Source organism: Monodon monoceros, unplaced genomic scaffold (assembly GCF_005190385.1).
Source record: "Monodon monoceros isolate NGI ecotype Baffin Bay Population unplaced genomic scaffold, NGI_Narwhal_1 Super_Scaffold_12, whole genome shotgun sequence".
Lineage (NCBI taxonomy): Eukaryota > Metazoa > Chordata > Mammalia > Artiodactyla > Monodontidae > Monodon > Monodon monoceros.
Window position 1 is genome coordinate 110,013,501 of NW_021703768.1, and position 13,949 is coordinate 110,027,449.

The 13,949-nt window shown below is 39.4% G+C and overlaps 1 protein-coding gene across 1 annotated transcript; it reads right to left on the reverse strand.

Moving 5' to 3' along the window:
• Positions 1-5,103: 5,103 nt before the first annotated feature.
• Positions 5,104-13,517, reverse strand: LOC114892786 (solute carrier family 22 member 4-like). Its single transcript, XM_029218057.1, has 4 exons — positions 13,296-13,517; positions 12,205-12,387; positions 9,924-10,059; positions 5,104-7,049 (listed from the first exon to the last, which is right to left on the reverse strand). Exons 1-4 carry the CDS (start codon positions 13,507-13,509, stop codon positions 6,974-6,976), a joined length of 609 nt encoding a protein of 202 aa, XP_029073890.1. The 5' UTR covers positions 13,510-13,517; the 3' UTR covers positions 5,104-6,973.
• Positions 13,518-13,949: the final 432 nt, after the last annotated feature.

The window sequence follows — 13,949 nt, forward strand, 5'->3', positions numbered from 1 at the left end:
TATCAGATATATGATTTGCAAATATTTTCTCTCATTCCATAGGTTGCTTTTTGTTTTGGTGTTTCCTTTGACACTCAAAAGTTTTTAAGTTTGATGTAGTCTTATTTGTCTGTTTTCGCTTTTGTCACCAGTGCTTTGGTGTCATAGCCAAGAAATTATTGCCAAATTCAATGTCCGGAAGCTTTTCTTCTCAGAGTTTTATAGTTTTAGGTCTTACGCTTAGGTCTGTTTTGAGTTAATTTTTGTATATGGTATAAGGTATGGGTCCAATTTCATTCTTTTGCATGTGAATATCCAGTTTAAAAAAAAACATTTTTTGATATGGGAACATATGTATATGTATAACTGATTCACTTTGTTATAAAGCAGAAACTAACACACCATTGTAAAGCAATTATACCCCAATAAAGATGTTTAAAAAAAACAAAACATTTTTTGAAGAGACTGTCCTTTCTCCGTTGTTTTTTGTTTTTGGGGGTACGCGGGCCTCTCACCGCTGTGGCCTCTCCCGTTGCGGAGCACAGGCTCCGGACGCGCAGGCTCAGTGGCCATGGTTTATGGGCCCAGCTGCTCCGTGGCATGTGGGATCTTTCCGGACCGGGGCACGAACCCGTGTCCCCTGCATCGGCAGGCGGACTCTCAACCACTGCGCCACCAGGGAAGCCCACGAATTGACCATTCAGTTAAAAACATGCAAGCCATCGGGGACCTTGATAAACGCTGCTCTGGTGAAGAGGCGGAGGCTAAAACTTAATTGTAGTTGGCTCAAGAGAAAATTGGAAGAAAAAAACTAGCAGTAGCAAATATAGAGCTCTCTTTTGAGGAGTTTTGCTGTAAAGGGATAGGGAAAGATGGAGCAGTAGTTGAAGGCAGAAGTGGGGTCAAGGGAGAGCTTTTTCAGCATTGTAGAAATACCAGCATGTCTGCATGCTGAATGAAAAAGATCCAGTAGAGAGAGAAAAGATTGATAGATTGATCATGGGGCAGACAAGAGAATTAATTGCTGGAGCAATGTCCTTGAGTAGGTAAGGAAGGGGGTGAGGGCACCAAGTGCAGAAACACACACACACAGAGACAGAGAATTTTGTGCTAGGAACAGAGACCATTTATCTCAAGTAATAAGAGAAAAGACAGAGTGTATGGGTACAAATGCAGTTAGGTTGGTGGATTAAGATGGTAAGAGCTTAAGTGAAATAGGAAGCAAAGGCACAGCTGAGGGTGAGCGTGGGGGAGGAGATATTAGAGTTCTGAAGAGAAAGGTCATTAAGGATAGAGAATGGACCAGGGCAGTGGAGCATGACTGTCAGTCAGCAGTAAGGTTCCTCTTGATGACGGATGATTAATTTTAAATGAAACCAGTCAGCATGTTTTGCATATTTTTTTCCCAGCTACATCTAGCTGTGCAGGTACCGGTGGAAGTAGGAGGGGGGCTGTATTTAACCAGCCTTGCAGTTTGCCTGATACAGTAAGGTGGATTAAGAAAGGGGGCAAGGAAGTTGATTATAATGATTAACTTTTTTTTTTTTGCGGTACGCGGGCCTCTCACTGTGGTGGCCTCTCCCGTTGCGGAGCACAGGCTCCAGACACGCAGGCTCAGCGGCCATGGCTCACGGGCCCAGCCGCTCCGCGGCATGTGGGATCTTCCTGGGCCGGGTCACGAACCGGTGTCCCCTGCATCGGCAGGCGTACTCTCAACCACTGCGCCACCAGGGAAGCCCTATAATGATTAACTTTTGAGTTCAGTGAGATGTGAGATAGAGGAAAACATCTAAGTCTGCTAGGCACTTAGACTAAATATATGCATTATCGCCTCACAATCACGCCATGGAACTGCTTAGCCTTCTTTTACGGATGAAGAGGCTGAGATTTAGGAAGACTCAGGCATATCCCGGAGATATTGCGGGTCCAGTTCCAGACCACCGTAATATCACAGTAAAGCGAGCCACAGGAATTTTTTGGTTTCCCAGTGCATATAAAAATTATGTTTACACTATACTGCATTCTGTTAAGTGTGCAATAGCATTGTGTCTTAAAAAAAAAAAAAGACAAACCAATGTACAAACCTTAATTTAAAAATACTTTATTGCTGGGGCTTCCGTGGTGGTGCAGTGGTTGAGAATCTGCCTGCTAATGCAGGAGGCAAGGGTTCGAGCCTTGGTCTGGGAAGATCCCACATGCCACGGAGCAACTAAGACCCTGCACCACAACTACTGAGCCTGCAGTCTAGAGCCCGTGAGCCACAGCTACTGAAGTCCACGTGCCTAGAGCCCATGCTCTGCAACAAGAGAAGCCACTGCGATGAGAAGCCCACGCACCGCAACGAAGAGTAGCCCCTAGCCCCCGCTTGTGCAACTAGAGAAAGCCCGCACGCAGCAACTTAGACCCAATGCAGCCAAAAATAAAATAAATTTATTTAAAAATACTTTATTGCTAAGAAATGCTAAACATCATCCGAAAATGCAAGGTTGCCACAAACCTCAATTTGTAAAATATGCAGTATCAGTGAAGCGCAAATAAAGCAAAGCACAATAAAACAAGGTATGCCTGTATAACTTGCTCAAGGCTACACAGCTGATAAATGACAGACCCAGAATTAGGCCCAGGAACAATGGTCTCCAAAGATGCACTTAACCGTCTTACTATTTGCCTTAACTGGAGTATTAGCTGGTACTTTTAAATTGATGCATAAACAGAAAGGACGCTGTGTCCAATATATTTTTCCAATTTGTGTTAATTTTAAGATTTTTGGTGTACAGAAATTTTTTAAAGTTTATAGCAAAATCTATTTTACCTTATCTTTAATTCCCTATCCATCCTTAGATTAAACAATCACCTGTATTTTCTTTCAGCTTATTTATCTATTACTTTTGAATCTTTAATCCATTTAGAATTTGGTATGTGTTTTTGTTTTTTTTTTAATTTACTTATTTTTATTTATTTATTTTTTTGGCCGTGTTGGATCTTCATTGCTGTACGGCCTCTCTTCATTGCGGGCCTCTCACTGTTGCGGCCTCTCTTGTTGCAGAGCACAGGCTCCAGACGTGCAGGATCAGTAGTTGTGGCTCACGGGCCTAGTTGCTCCGCGGCATGTGGGATCTTCCCAGCCCAGGGCTCGAACCCATGTCCCCTGCATTGGCAGGCAGATTCTCAACCACTGCGCCACCAGGGAAGCCCTTGGTATGTGTTTTATGGTGAGATGCTATTTTTCCCCAGCTTATCAATTGTCCCAGCACTAGTTTTGAAAAATTTATCCTTTTCTTGATAATTTGTAATACACTTTATCATATGTTACAATTTTATAAACATTTGGGTCTGTTTCTGGCCTTTCTGTTTATCTTTGTATTTCTAAATCTGAGGGAATATTTTACCTTACAACTCTTCTTTTCCAAAAATTTCTTAGACAATCTTGCCTATTTGTTCTTTCAGATGCCCTTTAGAATTATTTTTTAAGTTCCTAAAATACATCATTGAAATATTAATTTTAATTATACTAAAATAGTGAATTAATTTGGTAAGAATGCAGGTTCACAGAATTCATTCTACACATTCAAGAATGGCATGTCTTGGGCTTCCCTGGTGGCGCAGTGGTTGAGAGTCCGCTTGCCGATGCAGGGGACACGGGTTCGTGCCCCGGTGCGGGAGGATCCCACATGCCGCGGAGCGGCTGGGCCCGTGAGCCATGGCCACTGAGCCTGCGCGTCCGGAGCCTGTGCTCCGCAACGGGAGAGGCCACAACAGTGAGAGGCCCGCGTACCACAAAAAAAAAAAAAAAAAAAAAAAAAAAAAAGAATGGCATGTCTCTAACTAGAGAAAGCCAGTGCGCAGCAATGAAGACCCAACGCAGCCAGAAATAAAAACCTAATAAAAATACAAAACAAAACAAAACAAAAAAACAGCATGTCTCCACTCAACTCTTAATTAAATGGAATAATTTTTTCACTTAGGTTTTATACATCTGTTTGAGATTACTTCTAGGTATTTTATGTTCTTATGATTATTAGGAATGGAACCTGGTTTTTTCCAGTATATTTTCTAGCTGGTTATTTTTAGTACATAGAAAGTTGCTGATTTAGGGACACTTCTTATATGACTCCACTTAAATTGAAACTCTTAGGTACTAGATTTAATTAATTCTCTTGGATTTTAAAAATAGAATATCATTATATATTCCTTGTAATATTGATAATTTTGTCTATTTTCTAATAGTTTTACTTCTTATCTATATTTTATATTATGATTATAGTTACTAAAACTTACCCAAAAATGTTGAAAAGATGTTAAAACATGTATCCATAAAACTACTGTTAATGGGATGCTTCCAGTGTTTCATGTTACACTCTAACATGCAGTGTAATATTGGCTGTCAGTCTGAGACTGATATTCATAAGCAAGTTCAGGTAGTTGCCTTGTAGACCTAATTTTAAAAGTAGTTTATAAAAATCAGGAATATATCTTGAATTTAATCGAATACTATTTTGGCATGTATTCATCTACTTGGTCTTTGAACTACCAAAGAGGTAATTCATTTGTATACTTGTTGCCTTTTTATAAACAGATTTTAAAAAGTCATCTCTTACTATTATAAAATATAAAACACCCATACAAACAGCAGTAAAAGGCAATTATCACATCCTTACTTTTTTTAAAAATTTAGTTTAATTTTTAAAAATTTTGACTGCGTTGGGTCTTCATTGCTGTGCGCGGGCTTTCTCTAGTTGCGGTGAGCAGGGGCTACTCTTTGTTGTGGTGCGCGGGCTTCTCATTGCAGTGGCTTCTCTTGTTGCAGAGCATGGGCTCTAGGTGCACAGCCTTCAGTAGTTGTGGCACGCAGGCTCTGTAGTTGTAGCTCGCAGGCTCTAGAGTGCAGGCTCAGTAGTTGTGGCGCATGGGCTTAGTTGCTCTGTGGCATGTGAGATCTTCCTGAACCAGGGATGGAACCCATGTCCCCTGCACTGGCAGGTAGATTCTTAACCACCGTGCCACCAGGGAAGTCCACATCCTTACTTTTTATATTTAGAAAAAGATTTAAGAGCATTTTATACTTTGGTGTTTAAAAATTCAAGTGTCTATGTTTCAAACATAACATTTTCACCACGCTAGTGTTACAAAATATTTTAATTAAAATGAATATCCTCAAATGCCTGTTACATGCAAGAAAGCACTACAGTAAGCAGCACTGCAACGGATAAAAAGATAAGCAAAGTTAGGTCCCTGGCCTCCTGGAGGCTTATAGACATGTTGTGTGTCGGGGGGGACAACTAGACAAGAGCCCAACTGAGTGAAGGTAACAAGTACCAGAAGAGCACAGAGGAGTGAACAGTCGCTGCTGGTGGGAAGGAAGTTCAAGGAGCGCTTCCTGAAAGGCAGCAGGGCCTGTTCTTTGCAGGACAGGCAGCTACTACTGTCTGGCAGGGTAGGTGGAAAGGCGATCCAGACAGGCCGCATCAGTGGGGAAGATAAAGGCACTGGGTGGATGAAGCTGTGCACCTGAGTCCCCAATGACAAAGCATAAACTATTCTAAGATATTCTACTGGATTTTAAAGTAACAATCAAAAGGTGGGATCAATGTGTCAGTAAGATATAAAATATGTGTTAGAAATATGGCAATATAAAGAAAAATTCTGAGTTAATCAGAAAAGTTCCAGATAAAGATCTTAAAGAAATAAGGATTGTTTACCAAGATGTTACATCAAAGGTTCCTTTGAAAAATATTTAGATAGTGAATATTTACATTTGGGGATAATTAATTTTAGGAGATGATGCCACCAAGCAGCATATTAAAAACTAGTGGCTGCCTATTCTACAGGTGCACCGTTGCACTGATATGTTAAAGGGTCAGTAGCTTGTCACGTGCTGCTCCAAAAGGAGCCGCCCTTGGTGAAAGCATGCTGCCCAGGTCTCCAGGACGAACTTCTTGCTATGTTTTCATGTCAGCATGCCTAAAATGTGGTGAGACACAGAGCTGACACTCATCTTCTGAGTTTATGCTAATACATTATCCCATTAGTGGCTTTTACCTTTTACCTTGCTCATTCCTGGAACCAGATGCACCCCTGGTTGAAGAGGATACAACTGCATACCAGATTTAGGAAGGGATGTATTAAGGGAAAGAACTGTTTTAAAAGGCTCTCCAGACTCTTGGCTTGGACAGCCTTCTTCCTGGGTGCTGACCCCTCTTGGCTATGGGGCACACAAACCACCTCTACCAATCTAACTAGTTTGCAGTTTTCCTGATTCTCTATTTACCAAAAAAAGGTCTCTTAAGCCAGTCTTAGTGAACAGAAAGCTTAGTCAAGTGTTCACAGAGAGCACAAATGTGGACCATTCAACAGGCTGTGAGCCATAGCTGCTGAAATTGCAGCTAGGAACTGCCTTGGTTCCCTTCTTAAAGGCTGACAGGCCATCTGAGCCAGGCTACTTGATCTCTTGCTGCATTTCACTTGTAAAATGCTATTAATATCTGCCATCAATTCCTCTCAAAGTAGTATATAAAATTTCCTGGATAGGAATACTCCTTATAATCATTTGGCTACAGCAGTGTATGAGTTCACTTCAAAAACTACTGTAATTTTGAACTTGCTGGTTTACTCACTCACACACACACACCCAAGCCTGATAGTTGTGTTAATTCAATGACTTCTTTAAAAATTTGGATAGTATTTGTATTTGGAAATGCATGTTAATCTTTATATGGATTTACCAGTCCTTGACCAACACGTTTTGTAAAAATCCTGCAAACCCATTTCATCGAATTAATTAGTACGGAGGATTTTCTGGAAATGGTTTGTTTTTTAAAATAAGGAGCTTATCTGTAAGCATGGTCCAGAGTTTGCCATATGACAAGCATTTCTTAATAGCAAGGTCCATTTTAGTGTTAATCTTCATAGGCAGTCCATTTCATCAGGAAAGGCTTTAGTGTCTTCATAGTCTTAGGATCTGTTTTTCAGTTCACCAAATAGGGTGGGAATTTTATCAGAATGAAGTTATTAGAACTTTGGGATTTTCTTCTTTCTCCATTGAATCTTTTGTTTTTTTCCCATATCTGAACCTGAAAATAAGATAAGTGCTAAAGAAAATTAAATATTTAAGCCTCCCCTCCTCAAAATGCCAAACTGACACTGAAAAACATTTCTCCAGTCAATGAACAGGTAATTATTTTAACTCTAATAAGAACCTCATGAGTCTAGAGCTAGTATTCTATGATTTTATAGTTTTCCTGAGGAAAGAATAGAGTGGTAAGCATGAAGTTCTTGGTAAGTTAAAGTTGATATTGAAGTAGTTTTATCATTAGAAGAAACAACTTATAAAAAATGGGCATCTTTCGCTATACATGTTCAGTTTGGGATCAGAATCCACTCACATATAGACTTTTATCATGGCTACACACTAAAAACACTTTATCTTATATAACATCACAAAAGCCATATGAACTATTTCCATATAACAGATGGGAATACTAAGGTTTAGTGAAAGGTAAGCAAATTTCCCAAGTTTATTCAGTAGATTTGGGATTTGAGGCCATTCAGTTTCACTCTAGAATCTAAACTTCTCCTACCATACCATTAGTCTTTTAAATGTTTTCCAATCTATGATGTCGTAGAAAGATGTTTGATTTTTGTCCCTGGTTCCTGACATAGAGCTTCTAAATCCCTTGTAATTTTCTGAGTGACAAGGGTAATAGTGTCTTGCCTCTTATTCTAATGAGGTGACTCAGTGGGTCCCTAGATAGCTTCACGATGGAGGCTGGTTGCTAGAAAGACCAAGCCTTGACTAGAAGCCCATCCTCCAGCCTCCAGGGAGGGGAGAGGGACTGAGGTCAAATCAATATTGATCATGCCTATGTGATGAAACTTCCATAAAATCCCCTAAACACTGGGGTTCAGAGAGCTTCTGAATTGGCCAACACATCCATGGGCCAGGATGGCGATGCTCCCCAACTCCACAGGAACGGAGACTCCTGTGCTCTGGACCCTTCTGGACCTCACCCTGTGTACATCTCCCCCTGGCTGTTCATTTGTGTTGTTTAGAACAAACCAGTAATAGTAAGTAAAATGTTTTCCTGAGTTCTGTGAGTCATTCTAGCAAATTCCTGAATGTGAAGAGGAGGGTTGTGGAAATACCACAAGTTGTAGCCAAGTTGGACATGATGGAGCTCAGGGCAGGCTGCCCCAAAATTTGCCACAATGGCATATTGATTATTTTGAATTGAAGTTGCTTGTGAAGCAGCTGATGCAAAAGGAAACTCTGGCCTCCTCTGTGCCCCTGAAAGCAGGGAATAAATCCCTCACGTGAAAGGTGCAATCCCTGCATATGGAGGTAGAAGGACACCCTTATTACCAAAGACAGGGAATTCCAGGGCTGGGCCAAGAAATCTCTATAAACAAACCTTGTTACTTCTTTACTAATTTACTACACAAGCCCAAACTCTGCTTAAATTCCTTACTAATTAAGCACTCAAACCTAAGTTTCTTTGTCCTGTCAATTCCTCTCAAATTTATTGTTTCTTTGTCTAAAAAGTGTAAAAGCTTCCTGCTTTGGCCATTTCTTAGGTCCTATTTCTGAGAGATCTCTGTGTAATGAATTAAAATTTGTTTATTTTTCTCCTGTTGACTGGTGTCAATTTTATGGTTAGTTTAGCCACAAGACCTTAAAGGGGTAAAAGGGTAAATTTCCCCCTCCCCAATAGCCAGAAATGTGGATAACCTTGGGGAACCATTGCTTGTGGCTGGCATCTGAAGAGAAGGCTGTCTTGTGGGAGTGAGCCTTTAACCTGTAGAGTCTGATGCTAGCCCTGAGTAATTAGAGTCAAAATTGGATGAAATTATAGGACACCTATTTGGTGTCAGAATTGGTTGATATCAGAAGGAAAACCCTTGCACAATCTCATAGGCCAAAAAATGACATTGACATTTTTTATGCTTTAATTAATATGGACAAGTATTTCTTTTTTATGTATATATTTGCCACTGAAATTTCCTTTTCTATAAACTGTTTGTTCATGACCTTTGCCAGTTTTCTTTCTGAGTTGTTTGTCTTTTTCCCACTGATCTCTAAGAGCTTCTTGCATCTTAAATTTATTAACTCTATGTCTACATTGTGTGTTGCAAATATTTTTCCCCTGGTTTGCTGACCTTTGTTCTAATTTATGGTTTCGTTTTTGCTGTACCAACAATTTCTAAAATTACATAATCAGATATATCAATCTTCTCCTTTATGGCTCTTTGCTTTTCATAATATGCTCAGAAAGGCCTTCTCTAAGGTTATAAAAATATTTATGTTTTCTTCTGCTACATTTATCACTTTATATTTTCAGTTCTCAATTTTTAATCTTTCTGGAATTTATCCTGATGTGGTTTTTTTGTGTGTGTGTGGTATGCGTGCCTCTCACTGTCGTGGCCTCTCCCGCTGCGGAGCACAGGCTCCGGACGCGCAGGCTCAGCAGCCATGGCTCACGGGCCCAGCCGCTCCGCGGCATGTGGGATCTTCCTGGACCAGGGCACGAACCCGCGTCCCCTGCATCAGCAGGCGGACTCTCAACCACTGCGCCACCAGGGAAGCCCTATCCTGATGTATTTTGAAGTAAGAGTTAAGCTTTTTATTTAGCCAAAATGGCTAGTTGAATGTTCTAACACCTTTTACTGAATAATCTAAATTTTCCCCACTGATTTTGAATTGCTACTTGTTATCACACACTGAATTCTCATATTTTCTTCATTTAATTCTGAACTCTATTCCATTCCAGTGATTTCTTTTCTTCTACCACCATCATACTGTTTTAATTACCATTGCTTAATAATATCCTTTATTATCTGATAGAGCTACTTTCCACTTATTACACTTTCTTTTCAGAATTTTCCTATTTATTCTTTCATGTTTATTCTTTCTGAGGAATTCTGATATCATTTCTTAAAGTTCCACTTACCCTTTCATTTTCTGCATCTGCTCTAAGGTCTCTGGTAGAGTCATTCCAAAACTTTCAGGGAAGAGAAGAGTGATGATTCCAATCAGGACAGTCAGGCTTCCCATGAGGATGTAGGGCAGAACTCTGTTGTAAGCACCTGTAAGGCACAGGACATAAGAACATCAATTAGATACAGGGTTTCTCCAGATGCTCTTGAGAATCATTTTGTAAAGGTGGCAAACAGTATTTGAGAGCAGTTTTAAACCTGAATATTTACAGAGAAAAAAAGTGTGCAAAATACCACAGTTTCTGTTTGGCAGATGTCATTGCCTCCGAATTTCCATAATCATTTACCTACTCAATTTTGCATTATCATAAGGTCTTTCAGGTCAACTGCATTCTCTAAGCTACTACTTAATCATGTGTGGTAAATGTTCCTTTGATAGAAATTTTTGCCTACCAAAGTTCTCCTCTTAAGGTAGAGGTCATTGGAGATGGGGGGTGGGAGGACACCAATGGGAAAGAGGTTGACCAGGATGTTGCAGGGACACCTACTGGCTGTTATGACTGATATGACCTTTGCTTTTGCCCAAACCAGTAGGCTCCTGTGGAAATCTTGGTCCACAGAGCTGTGAGACTCTTAAAAGAACCTAATTAATATATTCAATCCAATTTAAATCAATAAATGTCAGGCACTGTGGTTTCTTTTTGCAGCATTTATATGTCTCGGTTTTACATGTAATTGGAAGAACCACTCCACCTCTTCTTTATGTGGTGTTACTCAGACAGGGGAATAATAGATCCTCATCTTGCTTCCCTTCTGTATACAGAGATTACAGAGGAATAACACACCCAAGAATTTTATTTGACAAAAAAATATCAATCTTGAAGCTTCTCTGAGGCCTCTGTGTCACCCACAGGAGCCACTACTGTGGAATACAAAGTGCTTTCTCAGACTTCTCCATTTCTTATGTACCAATGGTCCACCATTAGACCACATTAGCATGGTTTGAAAGTATAGGGAAGAACAAAGGGGAAACGACACCGTTCTATATAATAATGTACTTTCTCAGGTGTTCAGGGCAGCTGTGTGGAAAATGTCTCTCTTTCTCTGTAAGGATTTAGAGTATACCTTTTCTGAGAATTCACATATGTCTTTGGGGATGTGTATGTGTGTGTGTTTGAACTAGTAGGTAACCAATGGATGACTAGGAAGAATAAGGAGCTGTGTCTACATCTCTCACCAGTAGAGTTCTTGATGAAGTTTAGCTTGGAGTGCCAGATCCTAGATCCACTGAACATCCCACTAAAGCCCCTCTGTGGTGTTATTCCAGATTGATAAATTCGATCATATAAAAGCTAAAATTGCCAGCAATGCAAATAAAGTCATGAAGTCAAAGTGGAAATAATAAACTAGGAAAAATATTTATAATATATATACAAAGGGCTAATTTTTCAATTACAAAGAGCTCCCAAAATCAAATATCTAAACTTGATACAAACCATTAGAAAGATGGGAAAAGACATGAACAGTCAGATCTCTTAAAAATAAATAGAATTTCAATAAATATATGAAAAAATGCTCAACCTCATTCATAATTGAAGAAAAGGAAATGAAAGCAACAATGATATCCGTTTTTCATATAACAGACTATCAATGATTAAAAAATTGGATAATCCCCATTGTTGGTAAGGATATGGAGAAACAGGCACTCTCATATATTGATAGTTGGATTGTAAACTGGTATAGTATTTAGAGGTCAATTTGGCGATATCTATGAAATTTTTAAATTGCTCCAGCAATCTATTGATCCAAATATACAAAGGCTGTGGGGGCCGTAGAGGAATGTTCACTGCAGTGTTATGTATGGTAACAAAAACTTTGAAATGGCCTAAATGTTCATCCATGAACCTGGTTAAATAAATAATGTGTATACACATACATTGGAAGTCTATGTACTAACTAAAAGAGCTATATATACGGATATGGCAAAATATTCTGATACAATGTTAAGTTTAAAAAAAGTTGTGAAACAATATTAATGATATCATTTTGTGTGTTTAAATATATATATATATATATATATATATATATATATATGTTGTGCAAAATGAAATGTCTGAAGGGCTACTCACCAAACTGTTAATAGTAGTTCCTCTGAGGGCTGTGATTTGGGGAACTAAGAGAGTAGAGGTGAACTTGTACTTTTTCCAGTACTTTCTATGCTGTTTGCATTTTTCATAATGAAAACCTATTACTTTTATGTTTAAAAAAAGAATAGACTTATAAGAAGCATCTCACCAAGGTAAACAAAGTAGGGAGCAATGATGCTGCCCACTCTGGAGGCCATGGATGTGACCCCCACAGCCATGTTCCTGACCAGGGTTGGGTAGAGCTCTGCAGTGAAGACATACAGCATGGAGAAGGCAGAGGTGATCCCGAATTTTCCTAACATGGCCAGACCAATGGACAAGAAGTTGTAATCTGGAAAAGAGACCCAGTGTAAACAGAGGTGCTTTTAGAAGTGATACTTTCTTAACAGTTGCTTGTATTGTCCTTTTTGCTTGTATAGAAATGTTTTATAATCTAAAGATATTCCCCAAATTATACAGTCTCTTCAAAGCCTTACTAATTGGACATGGACAAAGATGGAGCGTGAAGGGTTGCTTTGAGCTTCGCTCTTCTGTTATTCTAGATCATTTATGCATTCTGTGACCTTGTCCACCTTTATTTATTACAACAGTTTCATAGTCAGTTGTTAGCATGTTAATACAGTTAAGTTTAATCTTCGAAGAGAAGGACCAATCATTTTTATCCTGTTTATTATTATTAAGAAATATATATTTCTATGCATAGTACTATATATCAAAAATCTGTTGACTTAACATTTTAACAATATGAGAAAGTTAGACATAAGGGGAAAAAAGAAGCATATATCTTTTCATGTGCTCTCTAACTACTTAAAGATTACAGACCATAAAAATCACTGAATTTATACTGGAACTGGCATGTACTACCAACTCTAACACTTGAATATACACATCAGAGAGAAGGTTTGAAAATACCAAGAAAGTACCAATAAATTGGGAATTGGGATTATGACTCAGAAAGAGGTTTGAGGGTTTAGGTGAATGTTTCTGTGAAGGGGATGACTGGGAGCATTACTCTTCCTTCTCAGGTGGTGATTTCTGATTCTCTAAGGTTAACTCTTAACGATTTGAAGGGAGTAATTTTGAACATGGGAAATCACAGAGTTAGTTATCACTTGTATAACTGACTTAAGAATGACTTATGATGTAAAGGCTACATAAATAGGGAACAGGGACTAATAATTAGGCCTGTCAAGGTGTGGATCTTTTCTGGTAAGCTGTTAATATTGGATAACTTCTTACCTGCAGGCACCAGTTGAATTAAAAGAAGCACACCTCCTCCCAAGAACAGTACTCCAGATATGATATAACGCCTGGGTAGGGTTCGAAGTAGCAGCCAGGCTGTAATGTAAGCTGGTACTTCAATCAAGGCAGAGAAGAAACAGTTCAGGTAGGCATCTCCATGTAAATTAGGAGTGTTGAGAGACAGAGCAAAGTAACCTACTGAGGTGAGCATCCTGAAAGACAAAAGACAAAAATGACAAAAGGATGGCTTGAGTCTCTTTACAATTTCATGATGGTCAGGAAATTGTCTAGATGTTGCTGTCTTACAAATAGCCACATATGGCTATTTAAAAGTAAATAAATCAGGGATTTCCCTGGTGGCCCAGTGGTTAAGACCCTGTGCTCTCAATGCAGGGGGCCAGGGTTCAATCCCTGGTCAGGGAACTAGATCCCGAATGCTGCAACTAAGAGCCCTCATGCCGCAACTAAGAGCCCACATGCTGCAACTAAAGATCCCGCACACAGCAACAAAGATCCCGCGTGCTGCAACTAAGACCCAGCGTGGCCGAAAAAAAAAAAAAAAGAAAGAAAAAGTAAATAAATTAAAATTAAATAAAATTTAAAATTTCATCCCTCACTTTGGCACTAGCCACACTTCAATTGTTTAGTGGC

Bases quoted from the DNA above. Each gene is read 5' to 3' on its own strand.
- LOC114892786 (XM_029218057.1), bottom strand. From the start codon at position 13,509: ATGCTCACCTCAGTAGGTTACTTTGCTCTGTCTCTCAACACTCCTAAT. The intron at 12,388-13,295 runs GTAAGAAGTTAT...TCTCTTTTCCAG, and splicing joins AATTCAACTGGTGCCTGCAG to ATTACAACTTCTTGTCCATT. The intron at 10,060-12,204 runs GTGAGATGCTTC...TGTGCCTTACAG, and splicing joins TCCCTACTTTGTTTACCTTG to GTGCTTACAACAGAGTTCTG.